The following is a 20,128-nucleotide window of genomic DNA, read 5'->3' on the forward strand; positions in this document are numbered from 1 at the left end:
ACTCTTGAATACTGAAAAGATTTTGTGCCAAAAAACAACACACACAAGAAGAAAGGCGGCGACACCACATGGTGTCGTCGTCTTTCTTCTTGTGTGTGTTGTTTTTTGGCACAAAATCTTTTCAGTATGCAAGATCACCAACTAGCCCAGCAGTTAACTCTTCTAAAGTAACTCTTGAAGCTTACGAAATTTAGAAAGTGAATGAAAAGTGTGTGAGCATGCTTTTGGTGGCGTTTCAGTCCAACGCCTAGCTTAAACATGTCAGCGCTCATCGCCGCATGATGGTTGAGTCGCTCTTCGGAAGCAAGAAGCAGAAATACATTACAGGTTACTTTGAGCAATACAAACAATGTGAAACCGTTGTTTTTGCCGCCGTTCGTCGATTCAACCTTTCGTATAATTTGACTAAATCTTGTGGTCCCGCAAGGATTGAATTAGCAGGAGTCGACAGTACTTCACCTGGATACTTGTGCTGCTCTTGCGGCCTCATCCACGGAGAGCCCGTCCCAGAGCGGCCTTGTTTTTCTTGCATGCTGCCTCCTTGTGCTTGCATGGTCATCATCTTCGCTGAAGTACGTGGAAGCAGACCAAGAGGATCTATCTTGACGCAAAGATTAAAGGTAATCCCTTACATGCAATGCAGACATTCAGTACCTGTTGACGCGAATGGGGATTTCACTTGTGATGAATATTGTCTTCGAGGAGGGAGCACAAGCTACAGCGCAGTGCATGGGCCTTGCTGGATCCGTGTGTGCAGCATGCGATCAGTCTGCAAGACTGGCGTCTTGCAGAATGGGACACATGCCTTTGTTGCGACTCTGTGCATTGGATGCAGTTCCTTTAGAGCAGCGCTAGGGGAAGAAAGGCAATGTGTGCAACCGCTTAAAAAAAAAAAAGAAGAAATGTGTATTTAGCTTCCATGAATTTAGACACGCTTGTAAATGCTTTGAACCAAGCTGAACTGCCAGTCAGGTGATATTTTGTCAGTGCTCACTTCAAATTGAAAAGCCAAGGTGCACAAGAAAAGGTGTCATCTCTCTGAGTACTGTGAAAAACTCCACCGATGTGGCTCTTGGAGAATGCCCTCTTCTAGCGCGACACAACTCGAGCACAGAATCGAAGCGGGCCGAAAGCTGTGCAATGTACTAGTGTCGATCTACTGGTACATGTGCCTGTTGCCGTCGCGGGGGTGCTTTGTACCGACGATTGGAGAGTGTGTGTGTGTGTGCCCTCAATGCTTTGCCACAGAACGGGCGAAGATTCCGTTGTAATGTGTAGACGCAGGAAAACATGGCTCTGACGTCGGCCTCGAGGCGTATGTGTGCATACAACAGCCACATGGGGTTATATGTTATGGTCGCCTTTTGTTAGTGCAACAGAATGCGTGTATACTACTGATCTTATTTTTACAAGTGAAAGGTGATAATGTAATTGCCAGGTGCCACCACCTAACCTATTGTTTAACTGTGCAAAGTTTTCCCTGAACATGTGAATCTGGGTGGATGCATTGCACCACGAGTGGTGCCAGACGGCGCATGGCGGCTGTTGCTCCTTTTGCTGGCAGGGCTCCCGTGCGCAGTGCTGGAGGGCGGCCGTTCGGCATTCTGGCGCCCTCAGCGGGGCAAGCCATCCAGCTGGCTGGCCACGGCTGAAGCCGTCCACCTGGCTGTCACTCAGTTGCTGGCTCTGCAGGGATGCGCCGGACATGTTGATGACCTGCTGTTCTTCTTCAAATTCTTCTACGCCAGGATAAGGTCACGCTACAGCCAGGTGGGTCCATCTTATATTGTAAAAAGCTAGTCGAAGCTGTGCACCCATTTTGGAGGAATGCACTCCCGAAGGAGCACTTTGTACGTATGCTGCCCTCAATCCAGAAGAGCTCAAGGCCAACCACCCTGCCCCCAACGTGGACACAAATGCCTTGGACAGTGGTTTTAGCAGCAACCTCAGCACAATTGCTCAGGTCCGTGCCAGCAAAACAGCCAAAAGCTACTAGGGACAGAACATTCAAAGCACATTCAAAGCCTGCCAGAAATTTCACAATGAGAGGCAAATTTGAATGGCAGTGCAACTCCCGGCGTTCCTAGCATATTGCGAGACCTGTGTTGCTGAGGAAGGCCACTAGCATGTAAACACTCCATCAAAGTTTTGTGCCTAACACTGTCACAAGCTTGAGGGCTGTGCATGAGGAGGTTGCGAGTTCGGATCCTGGCTGCCACATTCCGATTGGGGCGCATTACGCGCATGTACTGCGGCTTGGGTTGAAGGAGCGCCACTTGGTAGAAAACAATCCGGAGCCCGCCACTTTCCTCACATTGCGTGTGTTGCTTTTGGACACTAACCTTACTTCCATCAGGCTTTAGAAATATCTGAGATGATCAAAGAATATTTAGTGCTTCGCCATGCGAGGTTAATCCAATGCTCATGAGCCCATGATTTCGAGCTTGAAAACATTTAAACTGGGAAACAAGAAGTGCTTTGCGGACATTCTGTCAACTTAACCATATTTGATGTCAAAAAGTCTCGCCTTTTCAGCACCTAATCAGATGGCATTCAGCAGAATGATTTATTAGAGCTAACGTGGGGGTACCCAATGGTACCACCACCACCAAGGCCGGAAGCTGCAGGAGACATATTGACGTCATTTATGCAATCTCCACTAAGCCATCAGAAGAGCCATCAGCGAACAGAATGGCCTCAGACCGCGTAACCAAACCTTCGATGATGCTTATTTAGCATTAGAATGAGCGAGTGTTAGTTCACTGAAGAGGGAAATGTTTTTTCCAGCTTAAAAGAATTGGAATGGGGAAGGCCCTTTGGCATGTTTGGAAAAGGAAATTCCAATATTTCATGACCGCTTTCCCTTGCTTATATTCCCTTGAGCAACTCCTATGGCTGGAATGGCTATTTCGGGAACGACAAAAACACAGTAATATATTTTTTACGAGGCCAGTCCAAAATATAACAACTGCTCATGCGCTTCTGCCCATTTCGGAAAATGTCCGAGTTGGAAAGATTAGATTAATGTTTAAATTGCAATCATGGAGATGTTTGATACGGCTAACGGAAGTAGGAACGTGTCTTCTATTTGCGGACATGATATGGCAGCAGGGGGAAAAAAAAGGTTCATGAGTAGCAGCTGCATGAGGCACAAAGGCTCTTCTTTTTTTACTCGCGGGTAGAGTGAGAGGTTGGCGACCTCTTGGTTGTATTGTTTAGGAATTAAGGCGAGGCAAGCACTAGTACCAGCTGAAGAAGTTTCCGGGTTCCGAAACAATCTTGGGTGCTACCACGCGAACAGGCCCTGTCACCTGATGACATGTTTTCCCACCCATTTCAGTTGTAAGTGATGAGAAGTGCAAATTTACCGTATTGTGCGTAGAACTTGCACCAAGATTTCAAGAAACTGAACAGTTAATTTGGGATGCGGGCTATATACTTCTATACGAATTTCGCCTTGACACCTGGCTTCACGGCATCGCGATTATTGCCTTGAAATGTGGTTTCATGACAGTGCGTATTCCGCTGCTGTGAAGCTGCACTTTGAGGCAAAAGTTTCCGCCATTCGGTTTTGATATCTTGTAGGGAAGCCTACCCTCTCCCAGGCGGCCCCGCGTGCTGTGCAGCTCCCTTCCCTCTCTCACGGCCGCCCTTTCTCGTCTACTTTTCGGTCGTCATTTTGCGTTTCGGCTGTCGTTATCGACTAGTGCATGCGGCACCGGCGAACTCAAATCGCGATGAGCTGCGTTCAGTGGCAGTCTCTTACAGCACACAGGAAGCAGAACGCTATCAGTGTCGCTGAAGAGATGGGGAACAAAATGAGCCGTTGGACGAAGACACAATGCATGCGATTCATGCATCCATAGGCACTGACTACGGGGGGGGGGAGGTTGGTTGGTTGGTATGCCTCCGGGGCCCGAGCTCTTCCATGCAAAATAAAACGGTCGCTTTAATTTGGCTTTGGTCTGAAGCAAGTTTCTGGCTCAAAGTATAGCTTCACGCGCGCTCTCCTCCCTCAGAAGGCAAAACGCCGACCTGATGAAGCGGAATGAAGTGCTCATGAAGCGTCTAGAAGAGCAAGAGGTTTGTCAGGAGGAACGGGACAGAAGAGCTCAGGCCAGGAAACAAGCCCTGGAAAGGAAGCTCCAACATCTCATTGACCAATTGCAAAAACAGCAGAAACCGACCACAACACCAACGCCGCCGAGGGAACATACTCCCCCGATAGAGGACCTAGAATCGGGAATAGAGTACAAGATGAACAAGGCCCGAACCGAAGACAAGGCCGAACTCAGAAATGAGTTCCGAGCCGAACTGGCTCAGGCCGTCGACACCATAAGCAAATCTGTGGCAGCCACCGTCCAAGCAGCCATACAAACGCTCCGCAAGGAGATCACCCAGATGGGCAACGAGCTCAGCCAACGCGTCTCCATCCTAGAAAGGGAAAAAGAGCAGGCAAGGAAAAAGCCAAAATACCCCATCAGAGAAGCCCAGATGAACGAGACTCTGGGAAGCCAAGATGGCGAATAAGATGGCAAAGAAGAAAGAAGCGACCAAAACCCTCAAAATTTGGCAGTGGAATTGCAGAGGAATAAATCGGAAACGCCAAAATTTCCTTCACCTATGCACCCTACACCAACCTGACGTCATCGCGTTACAGGAAACAGAAACAAATAATATTACGATGCGCGGCTACAAAACGCACATTGCCCAAGGAAGGACCCGGACCGCCGTCCTCATCAAGAAGCACTACACGACGCAGCAGCACCAAATCAACCACAGAATCGAACACACTCTGATTGAGCTGGTTCCTCCCAAGAAAACCCTGCAGAGCCTCTACATCCTGAATGTATACAGTCCTCCGCGCGATACACTAAAGGACTTGGACAAGTTCCTGAGAGAAGTGAAGAAAGTCACCAACGGTCAAACACTTATCGTGGTGGGTGACTTTAATGCTCCACACGTGGCTTGGGGCTACCGATCAACCAACAAGAAGGGTATGGATGTGCACAACGCGGCACAACACCACCAGCTCACGTTGTGGACCGATCCTCTAATACCAACTAGAATCGGCAACAGTGTCTCCAGAGACACCACCCCAGACCTGACCTTCTCCACTGGCTTAAGGCAAGTCGAGTGGTCGAGACTGGACGAGACTCTGGGCAGCGACCATCATATCATCCAGACCGAAATCATGCACCACAAAACTCCGGTGAGATTAGGTCAGGCCAAAATTACAGACTGGCCTGCTTTTCGGAAAGATGAGCACCCCAGAAGCCTAGAGGACATCGAGGAGTGGACCAAGAACGTGATGGACGTGGTTACCAAGTACACAAAAACCATCCAACTCACTGCGGATAATCCCGAAGTCGACCCACACCTACTTCACCTCTGGGAGGCCAGACGAGGACTTTTGAAGAGATGGAAGAAGCAGAAGAGAAACTGCAAACTCAAGATCCGCATTGCCACAGTGTCGCGGCAGGCGGAGGAGTATGCTGAAAAACTCGGACGTCAGAACTGGAATCAAGTGTGCGATCAGTTACAGGGAACCCTCAGCAACCGAAAGACCTGGGCCATTCTAAAGACCCTTCTGGCGAAGACGGAATCAAAAACTGCCACGGCGCAACACATACAAAGACTTATACACAACTTCCAGGGAACCGATGAAGAAGCGCTCGAAGCCATCACCGGGAAATACATCGGAGACGAGCAACAACGGAAGACGCAGCCAGTCATTCACCCGGAGTATGAGGGGGAACCCAATCCGGATTTAGACCAACCTTTCACCAAGTCAGAGATCGTGGCAGCCTTAAGAAATCTCACAAGAAACACGACGCCCAGCAGGGATAAAATTAACAACAATTAACCATAACAATAACAATAACCATTAACAATAAAATTAACCTGGACGACGGGGCGACGGAGAGTTTACTAAAGTATATAAATGAAAGCTGGGAGACCGGCAGTATACCGGCTTCCTGGAAGCACGCGGACGTAACGATGATCCCGAAACCCGGCAAGCCCATCAATCTACAGAACCTGCGTCCGATCTCTCTCACGTCATGCGCGGGAAAACTCTTCGAGCACATGGTCTACAATCGTCTCTCGCCCTACCTGGAAGAAGGTGGGCACCTGCCGAACACTATGTTCGGTTTCTGGCCTAACCTCTCCACCCAGGACATTCTACTTCAGCTTAAAGAAGAAGTCATCGACGGCCTCAGCACATTCCACAAGAGTGCCATCCTGGCACTCGACGTGAAGGGAGCCTTCGACAACGTCTCACACGAAGCAGTGCTAAACACCCTACAACATACCAACTGCGGACGGCGGACATACAACTACGTCCGGGACTTCCTGACGGGTAGAACGGCGACCATAGGCCTGGGGAATCTCGGGACCGAGAAATTCCAAATACCGCAGAAAAAAACCCCCCAGGGGTCGGTGATCTCCCCGTTGCTGTTCAATATAGCGATGAGGGGATTGCCGAACCTCTTGGAGAACATCAGGGGTATCCGTCACGCAATGTATGCAGACGACCTGACCATGTGGACGTGCACGGGATCGGCGGGCGAACAACAAGACGCCTTGCAGGAAGCTATCGACAGGACCGAGCAGTATCTACACCGCTGCGGTCTTTCATGCGCGCCGGAAAAGTCGGAGCTCCTGATCCTCAAAAAGAGGACAAGAGGGCGGCCTCCGCAGGAGACACCTGACCCAACGTTGACATTAAATGGAGTCAACATACCCAAGGTAGACACACTCCGTATTCTGGGCCTCACTCTCCAGAAGGACGGTGCCGGTCTCGCCGCCATTAAAAAACTGCAAGCGACAGTTACCCAAGTCACGCACTTGGTGCGAAGAGTGACAAACAAAAAGCACGGCCTGAAAGAGCAGGACACAATCAGATTAATACAAGCCCTGATAATCAGCACAGTCACTTATGGCACCCCGTACTTGGGTCTCAAGAACAGCGAGAGAGACAAATTGAACACCCTAATACGAAAGACCTACAAGCTGGCACTGGGGCTTCCACCGACAACGTCGACGGAGAAGCTACTCAGCCTGGGCATCCACAATACTTGGGAGGAACTAGTAGAGGCACACAAGACGAGCCAGATAGAGCGACTCAAGCTCACCAGCACGGGTAGGGACACGTTAAAGGGACACTAAAGGTTACTATTAAGTCAATGTGGACTGTTGAAATACCATCACAGAAACCTTGAAACGCTTGTTTCGTGCCAAGGAGAGACTTATTTTAAGAGAAAATGCGTTCTGAAGCGTCCGCGTACCTCTAGCGCTGTTCAAATCGCCCGCCCTCCGATCGAGGAGTACTGACATCATGGTCTCATAGTGACGTTGCGCCATCGGTGAGTAGAACGGCGTCCGCAGACGGCGCTACAGCTTTTCGGCGCAAAACGCAAACGCGCGGCCAGAAACAGAGCCAAGACAGAGCCGACAGCAGAGCGAAAGCGGGAGTATGGTGGCTAGCGGAAGGAGAAACGCGCGACCATGGCGCTCTTGCATCGCCTAGGGGGCGCTGCGAGAAAGGTGCTAAAAAGCGCCCTCTGTCCTAAAATGGGTCGTACCAACCTCGGTCGTCTGCTTCGGAAAGCACATTTACAATATGGACCCGCCACTTTCGGTTGTGTTGTAGCATGGCCTGCTGCGTATATCGGGCGCCAAAGATATTTTTCAGGGGTGGCACGCTGCGTAAAGGCAAGAAAGTATGCAGTGCCGAATACGTGTACGCCGTTCAAAAATTAGGCGGCGAAGTTTTAGCACGGTGTCAATCGCAAGTGAAGCGAGTCGCGTACGAAGTGGAACTACAGGTAAGGTTTGCACGCTAGCTGCTAGAGTCAGGCGCGCAAACGCGAGGAAATGCGTGCTATAAATGAATCCACAGCAGCGATAAGCAGACATCATGTGTACGGAACTGCTCGAGCGCAAGACGGTACGCGCCGCGATGTACGAACTGCTCGAGCGCACGATCGTACGCGCCGCGACGGCAGCGGTCTTTCGACATGCCGCCAAACGGCGGGCCTCCTGCAATCTTTGTTGACTGCATGCCGCTTAACTGATGCTAATGCACGTGAGCTCGCACGTACGTGCAAATCGCGCTGCAGCCCGAGCTCGTGTGCTGCTCGCTTGATGTAGCTTTTAATGACAGCGCTCGAACATCGATGTACTGCAATCAATACTGCCCTGCTGCGCTGCCTCGACGTGCTGCAGGCTTGGGATCAAGGATGAGTGCATTTAACTCTCTTAACCTGTGCTGCCCGTAGTGGAGTAGTGAGTTCTCATCGAATGAGCCCGACCATTCGTGCTCATTTGCACACACTTCACCACTTCGCATCGGTCGAATTGTTAATTGTCGCTGTGGCCGGGTCTCGAATCGTGAATTACCAGCCATGCCTCCTACTATGTCGGTCTGCTGTCGGGACTGTAGGTGCAAAAGACCGAAATTTCGAACGCAGATAATCAAGCAAGCTTCAAGACAGGCGAAGCAGTCAGCATGGTACGAAGTTTCGCTTACTCAGCGCGACAAACTGCAGCTATGCAGCGCGCCCGACGCTCCACTTCGTGAGGCCTTGAAGGAAAACGGTAGAGTATGATGTTGGGATTCAGGCCTTCTTGTTCATGGCAGCCCACAACGCAGAAGTAATGACGGTGATGCCTTTTCGAGGCTGGGCTAGGTCTCTCCGGATGGGCGTCACCGATTCCTTCTGCTCCCAGCATTACGTCCCACGGCACATGGAGAGTCCGTTTTCGTTAAACTATAGGCTGCGGCGAGCTCGCAGCGTGGTCAGCTTGGTCTGTGAGAAGTGACAAGCCTTTTCGCACTCGCAACAGGGCATAAAAAAGTGCGAATCGACGCAAAACTCGGCCTAGAAACGTGCTTCGCCTCAGCCAGAGCTCAATACTACCCAAGCTGGCACGACCCAGATGTCGTTTCCCGCGCCCCCACCAGACGCTGCTACTATACCTCAAGCTCCAGCCAAGGGCATTGCTCCAGCGCAAGACACCCATAAGCTGGTACTTCATTCTATGACGCAAACTTTGACGTTTGTCGCCATAGACCCTGACACCGACAGATTGGATCGCGATGGTGGGCTCAACTTCAGCGATTTGAGCACCGACGAGCGCGACCTGCTGCTGAGGGCTCGCGCTGCCGGCGTCGATGTGTACTACGACGGCGGCCTCGACACCGGCTCTGCGGAGCGGGAAAGCAACGAGGGCTTCCCACGACATCACATGGACGTGGCATTCTCGCTGCTTGTTCCAAATGAAAGTTTCGCGCGCCAGCAGAACCCTCACAGCGCGACGCGATAACCAAACTACTGAAACTCCAAAGCGTACGCGGCGCAGAGTCGGGCGCGCAGAGTTGAGCGAAAACGAAACCTTTCGAACACCCATATTACTGAAGGGTAACGTCAAAATGTTATTTTTTCTTAGAATCGAATAGACGTAGACAAGTAGCATTTTTTTCCGTCTTATAATCGAATGAAATGATATTTTTAATACGAGTAGTTGAGTATTAGTAACACAAATTATGAGGAGTCCTTTCGTCAGCGGGCTACTACCGGAATGTCGCTGGGGGGGTCTCAAATCGTGTCATGCATTTACCTCAGTTTCTCGGTTACTAAAGCTCTGTTCGCGATAATATTGACGCCTTAGACGTTCTAGAACATTGCTATACCACTTTAACTTGAGTTTCTGGTAACCTTTAGTGTCCCTTTAATAAGACAGGGCTACCCAGTCGAATATGAGTCCACAAAACAGCGGGTTCCTCTACCCCTGAGGGAGAAGATCACGGTGGCCAACATCGCGAGAAACATGCACTCTGAATACCACAGAGAAAGGAGGCGAGCGAGAGTGAAAGCTCTCCGTAAGACCTACGAAGGACCAAAACAGGGAGAAGTCCGATACACCGACGCGGCAAAGTACAAGAACAGAGTGGCCCACGCTATCAGCGTGATCAACGGCCAAGGACAAGAGGTAGCAGCGGCCTCGGTAAGCACTCCAGACATCGACTGCGCGGAAGAAACGGCGATAGCCCTGGCGGCCACTACGGGACAGCGAGAGGAAGATCTAATCACAATTATCACCGACTCACAAACAGCATGTAGAAATTATCAAAAGGGCCGCATTTCCAAACCAGCCCTCAGCATCCTTGAAAAACGAGACAATCTTCCAGAATTGTACATTGTCTGGGCCCCGAGACACGAGTCCCCAGCTGACAAGAGAAGAGGCGGTGATCTTCCGAACACTACAGACCGGCACATTCCCGCAAGGCACCCTGCTACACGCCATGTATCCTACGAGCTATACTCACAAATGAGTCTTTTGCTCCACGCCCAATACCCTCTACCACATGGTATGGGAATGTAAAAAAAACCCATTGACACCGCCCATCACCGGACCAACCGTCGAGCAGTGGGAGGCACAGCTGACAAGCTCGACCCCTGAAGACCAGCATCGCCTGGTGAGCAGGGCCAAGCTATCAGCTCAGGCCCACGGCATCCTGGACTAGGGACGCCGCCCACCTCGGACGATTTTACCGTCGGCTCATTTCAACTAATAAAGTTTATTCCTCCTCCTCACAAGCCATAATACGAAAGCCTCTTATTTCCTCATTTTGAATAATCTTTAAACAAAATGGCTCTAAATACATGCTAAAAAGTAGTGACGACAGAGGACACCCTTGTTTCACCGAAGAGACGACGTGGATGCTTTTGCTGACTTGTTTGTTAATTATAATTGAGGCAGAGCATCCAGTGTACGACATTTTTACACCTTTCAGTATTATTTTCCCTACATTTACATATTCCATAATGGCAAACAATATTTCGTGCGTAACAAGGTCAAAAGCTTTTTCCAGATCTATTTGGAGCATTGCCACGTGGTTGGAAAAAACATCACAACACTCCAAAATATTTCTTGCTATATGAATGTCTGTCGTTATGCTCCTACCTTTAGTTCTGCACGTCTGGTGTGGTCCGACTATATCTTTAATAAAACCTTGTAATCTTCTTGCCAAGACCTTCATGAATATCTTGTAATCTACGTTAGAGAGGGTAATTGGCCGGTAAGAACCTACCAATAATTGTTTAAGTCGGTCGTGTGTTTTAGGAATGAGAATGATATGTGATTGACGGAAGGAAAGGGGAAGCTCTTCTACGTCATATGCCTCTTGTATTACCGCATGCAATGCCTTAGCTATAGGCGTTTTAAATTTCATATAAAACGCTGAACCCAGTCCATCGGGACTGGGCGACTTTCCGGGGTTCAAATCATCGATTGATTTTTCAATTTCCTTTAATGTAATTGAGGCTTCTAGGACTGATTTTGCATTTTCATCTAGTTGCGGCATAAGTGGAAAAAAAGCGTTTACAAATCCCTTGTTTACTTCTTTCCTTTCACCAAACAATTTCCGAAAGTGCTCTATGAAAGCGTCTTCTATATCACTTTTCTTATCTGTGACTACACCTCGGTACCTTATTTCTTTGATTTCTTTTTTGGTCGCATATCTTTTTTCGTCACTAAGGGCGCATTTGGTGGGCGTTTCGCCCATCCACAAATGCTCTGCACGAGCCCGTATCACTGCTCCTCTATAATTTTCGACATCGATAAGCTCAAGTTGTCGCTTGACGTCTCGAATTTCTTTACTGCGCAGGCCGGGGGTAACACTTTCTTGGCTGATCAAGAAGTCTAACTGGGCTTGCAGTTCTTTTTCGTGTTTTATTTTACTGTGCTTAAGTGCAGAAGCCCGTTCTATCGCCTTAATCTTTATTTTTTCTTTGAAACGCTCCCATCTGCCAATTATGTTCTGGTGATCTTCAAGTAAGTCATTAAGGTTTTCCATTGCGTAATCTACGAAAGGTTTGTCATCCAATAGATTATCATTAAGTTTCCAGAGCTGCCAATTAAACGCACTTTTTCTTTTTTCTGCTCCAAGCGAGAATGACAATAAGCTGTGGTCACTGAAAGAAACATGATTGACTGTGTAATTACTGCACAAAGGTACAAGAGCTGTCGATATATAGGTAAGCTCTATCTAGTCTAGCATGGCTATTTCCTTGAAAATGAGTGAACTGGGCGAAGTTACATGAAAACAAAGACCCCACGTCATCTAAATTGTGTTCACCCACTATTGCGCTTAAAAATATTGCACTTTTATTTCGAATAGGTCGTTTGTTCACTCTATCTTCTGGTTCACAAACACAGTTGAAATCACCCAGTAATATGACCAGCTTATCGCATGGCAGGTGTTTTTCCATTTCCTTAAAGAACACTCGCCGGTCATGTTCCTTGTTTGGTGCGTACACGTTAATCACCCTCCAATTTTTCATTGCAAAGGTGAAATCACGCACAGTATAACGACCACATTGACTGACACTCAAAGATTCCTCAACAATCTCAATATAATTTTGAAGAAATAGAGCACAACCTGCTGACAAGCCTACTGCATGTCTTATGGCAACATTGTACCGATTTCTAAAAGGTGATACCTACCTGCCGTGGTTGCTCAGTGGCTATGGTGTTGGGCTGCTGAGCACAAGGTCGCGGGATCGAATCCCGGCCACGGCGGCCGCATTTCGATGGGGGCGAAATGCGAAAACACCCGTGTGCTTAGATTTAGGTGCACGTTAAAGAACCCCAGGTGGTCGAAATTTCCGGAGTCCTCCACTACGGCGTGCCTCATAATCAGAAAGTGGTTTTGGCACGTAAAACCCCATAATTTTTAAAAGGTGATACCATGCGATCACTTTGTTCCTGCGTTTCTACCTTTGTCTCTTGAACTGCTACGATATCCAGCTCATTTTCTAACAGCAGGCGACTAAGCTGGTACTGACGTCTCCTAGACGCCAGACCTCTGACATTTATCGTCGCTATGCGTAGTGCTGTGCCTGATTTTAACGCCATTTCTTTTTATATATTCTGCAAAATGATCGCATTACAGTACCCCTTTACAATCAGAAAAATTTGTTAGCATAGTATAACACTTACAGCGAAGATGAACCTTGTAGACACATCACGTATGCAGCACAATGTGCGCTATAGGCATCTTCTAACCGGAAGGCTTCACGACACTTGCAAATGAGTTTGCTTAGAGTCCCCACGTCTTCCCGAAGACTCCAAAAGGTTGCGCTGCGTGGAGAGTCGGCGTTAAGACGGAGGTTTTTCCGCCGGCCGCCGCTCAGCGGAAAAATTCGGCCTCTGCTTCACTGAAGACCGTCTTATGCCGAGTCCCTTCGGCGGTGGTTCTGTCTCTTCAACTCCTTTGTCTGCTTTCTCGACGCTCTCCTCCAATGGCCGCTTGGTGGGCTGTCCAGTGAGGCTTTCGACGACGTCCATGCAGGTCTCTTGGGTTTCTTCCACTTTTGTATCCTCGCTGATAGGTTGACAGGCGTCCTTCGATGTGGTGGCTTTTTCCACGGCCTGGTCTTTGGTATCCCGTTCGCGCTCTGCTGGTTGACGCCTTTCCTCCAAAAAGGGTTTGTTGGCTGCCAGCGTTACCATTTTGCGGACTGTGGTGTCTTTTGACGGCTTCGAAGCTTCTTCAGCGTCGTTTTCATCCATGAGAAGTTCGGATGAATCCTCGCCACTCGTAGGCCTAGCGACGCTGGCGTACGTCTTAGGGCATTGACCTTCTTCATGTCCGAATCTACGGCAGGCACTGCATTTTGGAACCAGGCAGTCGCGGCGAATGTGCCCCGTTGCATGACAGCGCAGGCACATCGGCGGACGGCCTGATACGACCACCAAAGCTTGTTCACCTGCGACGTTCAGCTGGTGTGGTAGATCTTCCAGCTTAACGCCTGCCTTGAGACGCATGGACACCAACCTGGTTGTGGACCCCTTATCAGTGATTCCGTGTACTCGCCACCGCTCTCTGCTAATTTCTGTCACTTTTCCATAAGGAAGGAAGGCCACCCGCACGTCATCATCTGGAACGTTGTGCAACAGCCAGTGCACTTTCATCCTTACATCTTGGTTTCCAGGATCAATGACGACGCAGCGCCGGCCCTTGACCTTCAATTCACTCGCGGCGAGTAACTTCTTCACGGCTTCGGCATTACTGAAAGTTACGGCCCACACGTGGCTCGTCCGGTACGCCCCTAAGGCGATCACTTCAGGAAGCAGCGACATACCAGACAACGCGTCGCGAAAATCTTCGACTCGGTAAGGCCGCGCTTGAACATCTCCGCGAAGAAAAACTGTATTAACAACAAAACGACCTGTTGGCAAATTCGGCAAAATCAACTCGTAGCCTTCTTCAGATGAAAAGTTCCTGTTGCAGCGGCTGGCAATAGCCGCTGTAGCCGCCCCTACGGAGCTCGTCATCGCACAACCGTTCGCTTCGGCGGCCGGGAGTCCGATGACTGACGAGAGCCACGAGTTCGATGCTTCAAAGCGGTACAAAAGCGCCTCTAGTGAACGCGTAGTTGCCTTAGAAACGTGCTGTTTCTAAGGCTCAGGCCTGCGTCGCTTGCTCAGGCGCACATTTCGTTGTCGCGCCGAACGCTGCGTTGCTCGACGCTCACCGCGTCCGATGCGGGGCGCGTAGTCGCTGCGCCGTAGCAAAGCAACCTAGAAACAGTCTCTGTAGCACGCCGCAACCTTCGCTTCTCATTCCGACGAGCAGCTCTGTCTCCAGGAGGCACCTCACCTCGTGAGTGTCTAGCAGAGGCAAGCGCAGCTGCTTATATACCGCCGCGACGCCGCGAGCGACGGCGCGAGTTGTAGCCCCGTTTCTCCTCTGTCGTGACGTCACGGTGTCACGTGGTCAGCCTTGAAGGCGACACCGCCGCGCCTGAGGAGCTGGGTTGAGCTCTAGTAATATGCTTCGCATAAAAAATGGCTGTGGCTTAGCTAAGGTTAAGCCCAGGATTCGAAGCATACTAGCCTTTATTTTAACGCGACAGCGTTAAGGAGCTCGTGTCGCAGAAAAGCCGGTGTCGTCGGCTCAGGCGTGCGTCGCTTGCTCAGCCGCACATTTCGTTGTCGCGCCGAACGCTGCGTTGCTCGACGCTCACCGCGTCCGATGCGGGGCGCGTAGTCGCTGCGCCGTAGCCCATTGTCTTACACCCCTTGGCGGGTCGACGGGAACGCTGTCGCGTTCCACTCTTGAAGGCGAAGCTTAAGCGTCCGCTTTGCAGCTGTTATGACGTCATATTGTCACGTGGTGGTGACGTTGAATAAGACAGTAGCAATACTGTGAACAAGAAAACTAACTTTTATTGGGCGAACCTGTGCCCACAAATCAGGCTACACTTATAGCGCAACGATAGCGGCGAACACGCTCGGCGATCGTCGAAAATCTGATCAGCGGGTCAAGCGCGTCGGCTTTTATAGGGCAGTCGTCGAATGTTCCAGACTAATCGTTCGGACCCGCGTGCCTTCCACAAAGTTCTGCACCATTCGAGTAACGCGATGAAATCAGATAACACAAGGTTCGGCGACAGCAGACAGCCGGGTAGAAGCATCGATAACTTTCCAGAAACGTCGGATACATGCAGGCGCGTCCCTCGCTGCGCGATTACAATTGTTAAGCGGCGACACGTGGTCGCCCGATAAAGATAAGTACACGTGTCAATACCCCCCTTTTAAAAAGCATCGTCCCGATGCTACAAAGAGAGTGAAACACAAAAGGACACTTATTAAACATAAGCAACAACAAAAAGAAACAAAGTCGCGAAGCCCCAAAGTTCATTAACGCTGGTAGTAGGGCTTGAGTCGCACAACGTGGACTACTTCAGGTCGTGAGCGGCGCCGCTGTGATAGCGAAATACCGTCTGGCACGACCTCATAGTCCAGTGCGCCAATACGTCGGATGATCTTGTACGGTCCGAAATAGCGACGCAAAAGCTTCTCGCTCAGTCCTCGTCGGCGTATAGGGGTCCAAACCCAAACACGGTCACCGGGCTGGTACTCGACGAAGCGTCGTCGGAGGTTGTAGTGTCGGCTGTCGGTCCTCTGCTGGTTCTTGATCCGCAGGCGGGCGAGCTGTCGGGCTTCTTCGGCGCGCTGGAGGTAGGTACGGACGTCAAGGTTCTCCTCGTCAGTGACGTGCGGCAGCATGGCGTCGAGCGTCGTCGTCGGATTCCTGCCGTAGACCAGCTTGAATGGCGTGATCTGTGTTGTTTCTTGTACCGCCGTGTTATAAGCGAATGTTACGTACGGCAGGACGGCATCCCAGGTCTTGTGTTCGACGTCGACGTACATCGCTAGCATGTCGGCGAGGGTCTTATTCAGCCGCTCCGTAAGACCATTCGTCTGCGGGTGGTAGGCCGTTGTCCCCCTGTGCCTTGTCTGACTGTATTTCAGAATGGCTTGGGTGAGCTCCGCTGTAAAGGCCGTGACTCGGTCGGTGATGAGGACTTCTGGGGCGCCATGCCGCAGCAGGATGTTTTCGACAAAGAATTTCGCCACTTCGGCTGCGCTACCTTTCGGCAGTGCTTTTGTTTCAGCGAAGCGGGTGAGGTAGTCCGTCGCCACGACGATCCACTTATTTCCGGTTATTGACGTCGGAAAAGGTCCCAGCAAGTCCATCCCGATCAGCTGAAATGGTCGGCAAGGAGGCTCGATTGGCTGTAGTAATCCGGCTGGCCTTGTCGGCGGTGTCTTGCGTCGCTGACAGTCTCGGCATGTTCTGACATAACGGGCGACGTCGGCGGTCAGGCGCGGCCAATAATACTTTTCTTGTATCCTCGATAGTGTCCGGGAAAATCCGAGGTGTCCAGCGGTCGGATCGTCATGTAGGGCGTGCAATACTTCTGGACGAAGTCCTGACGGGACAACAAGAAGGTAATTGGCGCGGACTGGTGAGAAGTTCTTCTTCACGAGTAGACTGTCTTGAAGCGTGAAGGAAGATAATCCGCGCTTAAATGCCCTGGGGACAACGTCGGTGTGCCCTTCCAAATAATCGACGAGGCCTTTAAGCTCCGGGTCCGCTCGTTGTTGTTCGGCGAAGTCTTCCGCGCTTATTATTCCAAGGAAGGCGTCGTCATCCTCGTCATCTTTCGGCGGCGGGTCAATGGGGGCACGTGATAGGCAATCGGCGTCTGAGTGTTTTCGTCCGGACTTGTATGTTACAGTGATGTCGTATTCTTGTAGTCTGAGGCTCCACCGTGCCAGCCGTCCAGAGGGATCCTTTAAATTCGCTAGCCAACACAAGGCGTGGTGGTCGCTGACGACTTTGAATGGCCTGCCATATAGGTAAGGGCGAAATTTCGCTGTAGCCCAAACGATGGCGAGGCATTCCTTTTCGGTTGTAGAATAATTGCCTTCCGCTTTTGACAACGACCGGCTAGCGTAAGCTATCACGTGTTCATGTCCATCTTTTCTCTGGACTAGGACGGCACCGAGGCCTAGGCTACTGGCGTCAGTGTGGATTTCGGTATCGGCGTGCTCGTCGAAGTGCGCAAGTACGGGCGGCGACTGCATGCGTCGTTTGAGTTCTTGAAATGCGTCGGCCTGCGGCTTTTCCCACTTGAACTCGACGTCACATTTAGTTAGCTGCGTCAGCGGCGCAGCGATGCGTGAAAAGTTCTTGACAAATCGCCTGTAGTAGGCACACATGCCAAGAAATCTACGCACTGCCTTCTTGTCGATGGGCTGCGGGAACTTTGCTATGGCAGCTGTCTTCTGCGGGTCGGGCCGGACTCCAGATTTGCTGATGACGTGGCCTAAAAATAGAAGCTCCTCGTAAGCAAAGCGGCACTTTTCCGGCTTCAGAGTAAGTCCTGATGACCTGATGGCCTCTAGTACTGTTGCAAGCCGCCTAAGGTGAACGTCGAAATTTCCGGCGAAGACGACGACGTCATCCAAGTATACGAGACAGGTCTGCCACTTCAATCCTGCTAACACCGTGTCCATCACGCGCTGGAACGTTGCAGGCGCCGAGCACAGTCCGAATGGCATAACCTTGAACTCGTAGAGGCCGTCTGGGGTGATGAAGGCGGTCTTTTCGCGATCTCTTTCGTCGACTTCTATTTGCCAATAGCCAGACTTGAGGTCCATGGACGAGAAGTATTTGGCGTTGCAGAGCCGATCCAATGCGTCGTCTATCCGTGGGAGGGGGTATACGTCCTTCTTTGTGATCTTGTTCAGACGACGATAATCGACGCAGAAACGCAGGGTTCCGTCCTTTTTCTTCACCAGGACAACAGGGGATGCCCACGGGCTTTTCGACGGCTGGATGATGTCGTCGCGCAGCATTTCGTCGACTTGTTCTCTTATAGCTTCGCGTTCTCGCGGCGAAACGCGGTAAGGGCTCTGACGGAGTGGTCGAGCGCATTCCTCGGTGATTATGCGATGCTTGGCGACTGGTGTTGGTCGAATCCTCGATGACGTCGAAAAGCAGCCTTTGTATCGTCGGAGCAGACTTCTGAGCTCCTGTTGCTTAATCATAGGGAGATTTGGATTAATGTCGTAGTCTGGTTCGGGAACCATAGTCGTCGGGGTAGATGCGGCGGAATCCGAGAGGACAAACGCATTACTTGTTTCCAGAATTTCCTCGATGTACGCGATCGTCGTGCCCTTGTTGATGTGCTTAAACTCCTGGCTGAAGTTTGTCAGCAACACTTCAGTTTTCCCTTCATGCAGTCGAGAGATCCCTCTTGCGACGCAAATTTCACGGTCTAGCAGTAGACGTTGGTCGCCTTCGATGACGCCTTCTACGTCAGCGGGTGTTTCGGTGCTGACCGAAATAACAATGCTGCAGCGAGGCGGGATGCTCACTTGATCTTCGAGCACACTCAAGGCGTGGTGACTACGAGGGCTCTCCGGCGGTATCGCATGATCTTCCGACAGTGTTAATGACTTCGACTTCAGGTCGATGACTGCGCCGTGTTGGTTGAGGAAGTCCATACCGAGAATGACGTCTCGTGAACACTGTTGGAGGATAACGAAGGTGGCAGGGTAAGTCCGGTCATGAATGGTTATTCTTGCCGTGCAGATCCCAGTCGGCGTGATGAGGTGTCCTCCAGCGGTTCGAATCTGAGGGCCTTCCCATGCGGTCTTTACTTTCTTCAACTGGGCGGCGATGTGTCCACTCATGACGGAGTAATCGGCCCCTGTGTCGACTAAGGCAGTGACTGCGTGGCCGTCGAGAAGCACGTCGAGGTCGGTTGTTCTTTGTCTGGCGTTGCAGTTGGGTTTTGGCGTCGGATCACGGCTGCGTCGTGTTGAACTGAAGCTGGAACGTTGCATCGTCAAGTCGTCTTTCGTCGGTGTAGTCTTGGCTTCCCAACTTCTTCGGGACGGCGGCGTGTCGTCATTAGGTCGTCGAGATGGTTTCTTCGTCGTCTTCGTCGGCGGCGGAGGATCTTCGTCAGTTCGACGAACAGCAACCGCACCTCCATCGGTTGCTGCTTTTAGTTTTCCGGATATGGGCTCGCAGAGCGGCCCCGGCCTGGGCCGGTGTACGGTCGGCGCTGCGGCGACAAGTAGCGGCCTGGTGACGGCGAACGGGACGGTCGTCGAGGGCTCCACTGAGTGGCGGCGAGGTAATCGGCGATGTCACGTGGGCGCTCTCCAAGCTGTGGAGGCGGCGCGTTGACGGCGAAACCTCGCAGTCCCATCTCTCGGTACGGGCATCGTCGGTAGACGTGACCTGCTTCTCCGCAGTGGTAGCAGAGCGGGCGGTGGTCAGGAGCACGCCAAACGTCTGTCTTCCTCGGGTAGCTGCGCTGGGCGACGGGTGGGCGTGCTGGCGGCGGCGGTGGTGGTCGACGGAATTGCGGCGTTACGGGGTCCTGGCGCGGTCGTGGAAGGGGACCTTGACGGCGGGCGACGGCGGCGTAGCTCATCGCTTGCGGCTGAGGCTGCGGCGGTTCTGGTTGCACTTGAGGAACTCCAAGCGATCGGTGCACCTCTTCTTTTACGATGTCGGCGATCGAGGCCACTTGAGGCTGCGACGAAGGCAAGACCTTCCGCAGTTCTTCGCGCACAATGGCCCTGATAGTCTCGCGCAGATCGTCCGTGGCCAGTGATTGAATTCCTGCGTAGTGGGTAGAGCTTGTACGGCGGTTGAATTGCCGGTTCCGCATTTCGAGTGTCTTCTCGATGTTCGTCGCCTCAGAAAGAAACTCTTCGACGGTCTTCGGTGGGCTTCTTACCATCC

General features: G+C 51.2%; 1 protein-coding gene across 4 annotated transcripts in view; it reads left to right on the plus strand.

The window, feature by feature from the left end:
- The window catches only part of LOC135904056 (tRNA-uridine aminocarboxypropyltransferase 1), a 42,395-nt gene that overhangs the window by 14,408 nt on the left and 7,859 nt on the right, over nt 1–20,128 (plus strand). For 2 of the 4 annotated variants that reach the window (XM_070539764.1, XM_070539765.1), the window contains exons 4-5: nt 428–620; nt 1,565–1,770. In XM_070539764.1, the coding sequence (XP_070395865.1) occupies nt 428–620; nt 1,565–1,753 (382 nt within the window). In that variant the 3' untranslated portion in view covers nt 1,754–1,770. The remainder of the gene's footprint in view (nt 1–427; nt 621–1,564; nt 1,771–20,128) is intronic. The other 2 variants (XM_070539766.1, XM_065434644.2) reach the window with 1 other exon arrangement.

This window comes from Dermacentor albipictus, chromosome 5, assembly GCF_038994185.2.
Source record: "Dermacentor albipictus isolate Rhodes 1998 colony chromosome 5, USDA_Dalb.pri_finalv2, whole genome shotgun sequence".
Classification (NCBI taxonomy): Eukaryota; Metazoa; Arthropoda; class Arachnida; order Ixodida; family Ixodidae; genus Dermacentor; species Dermacentor albipictus.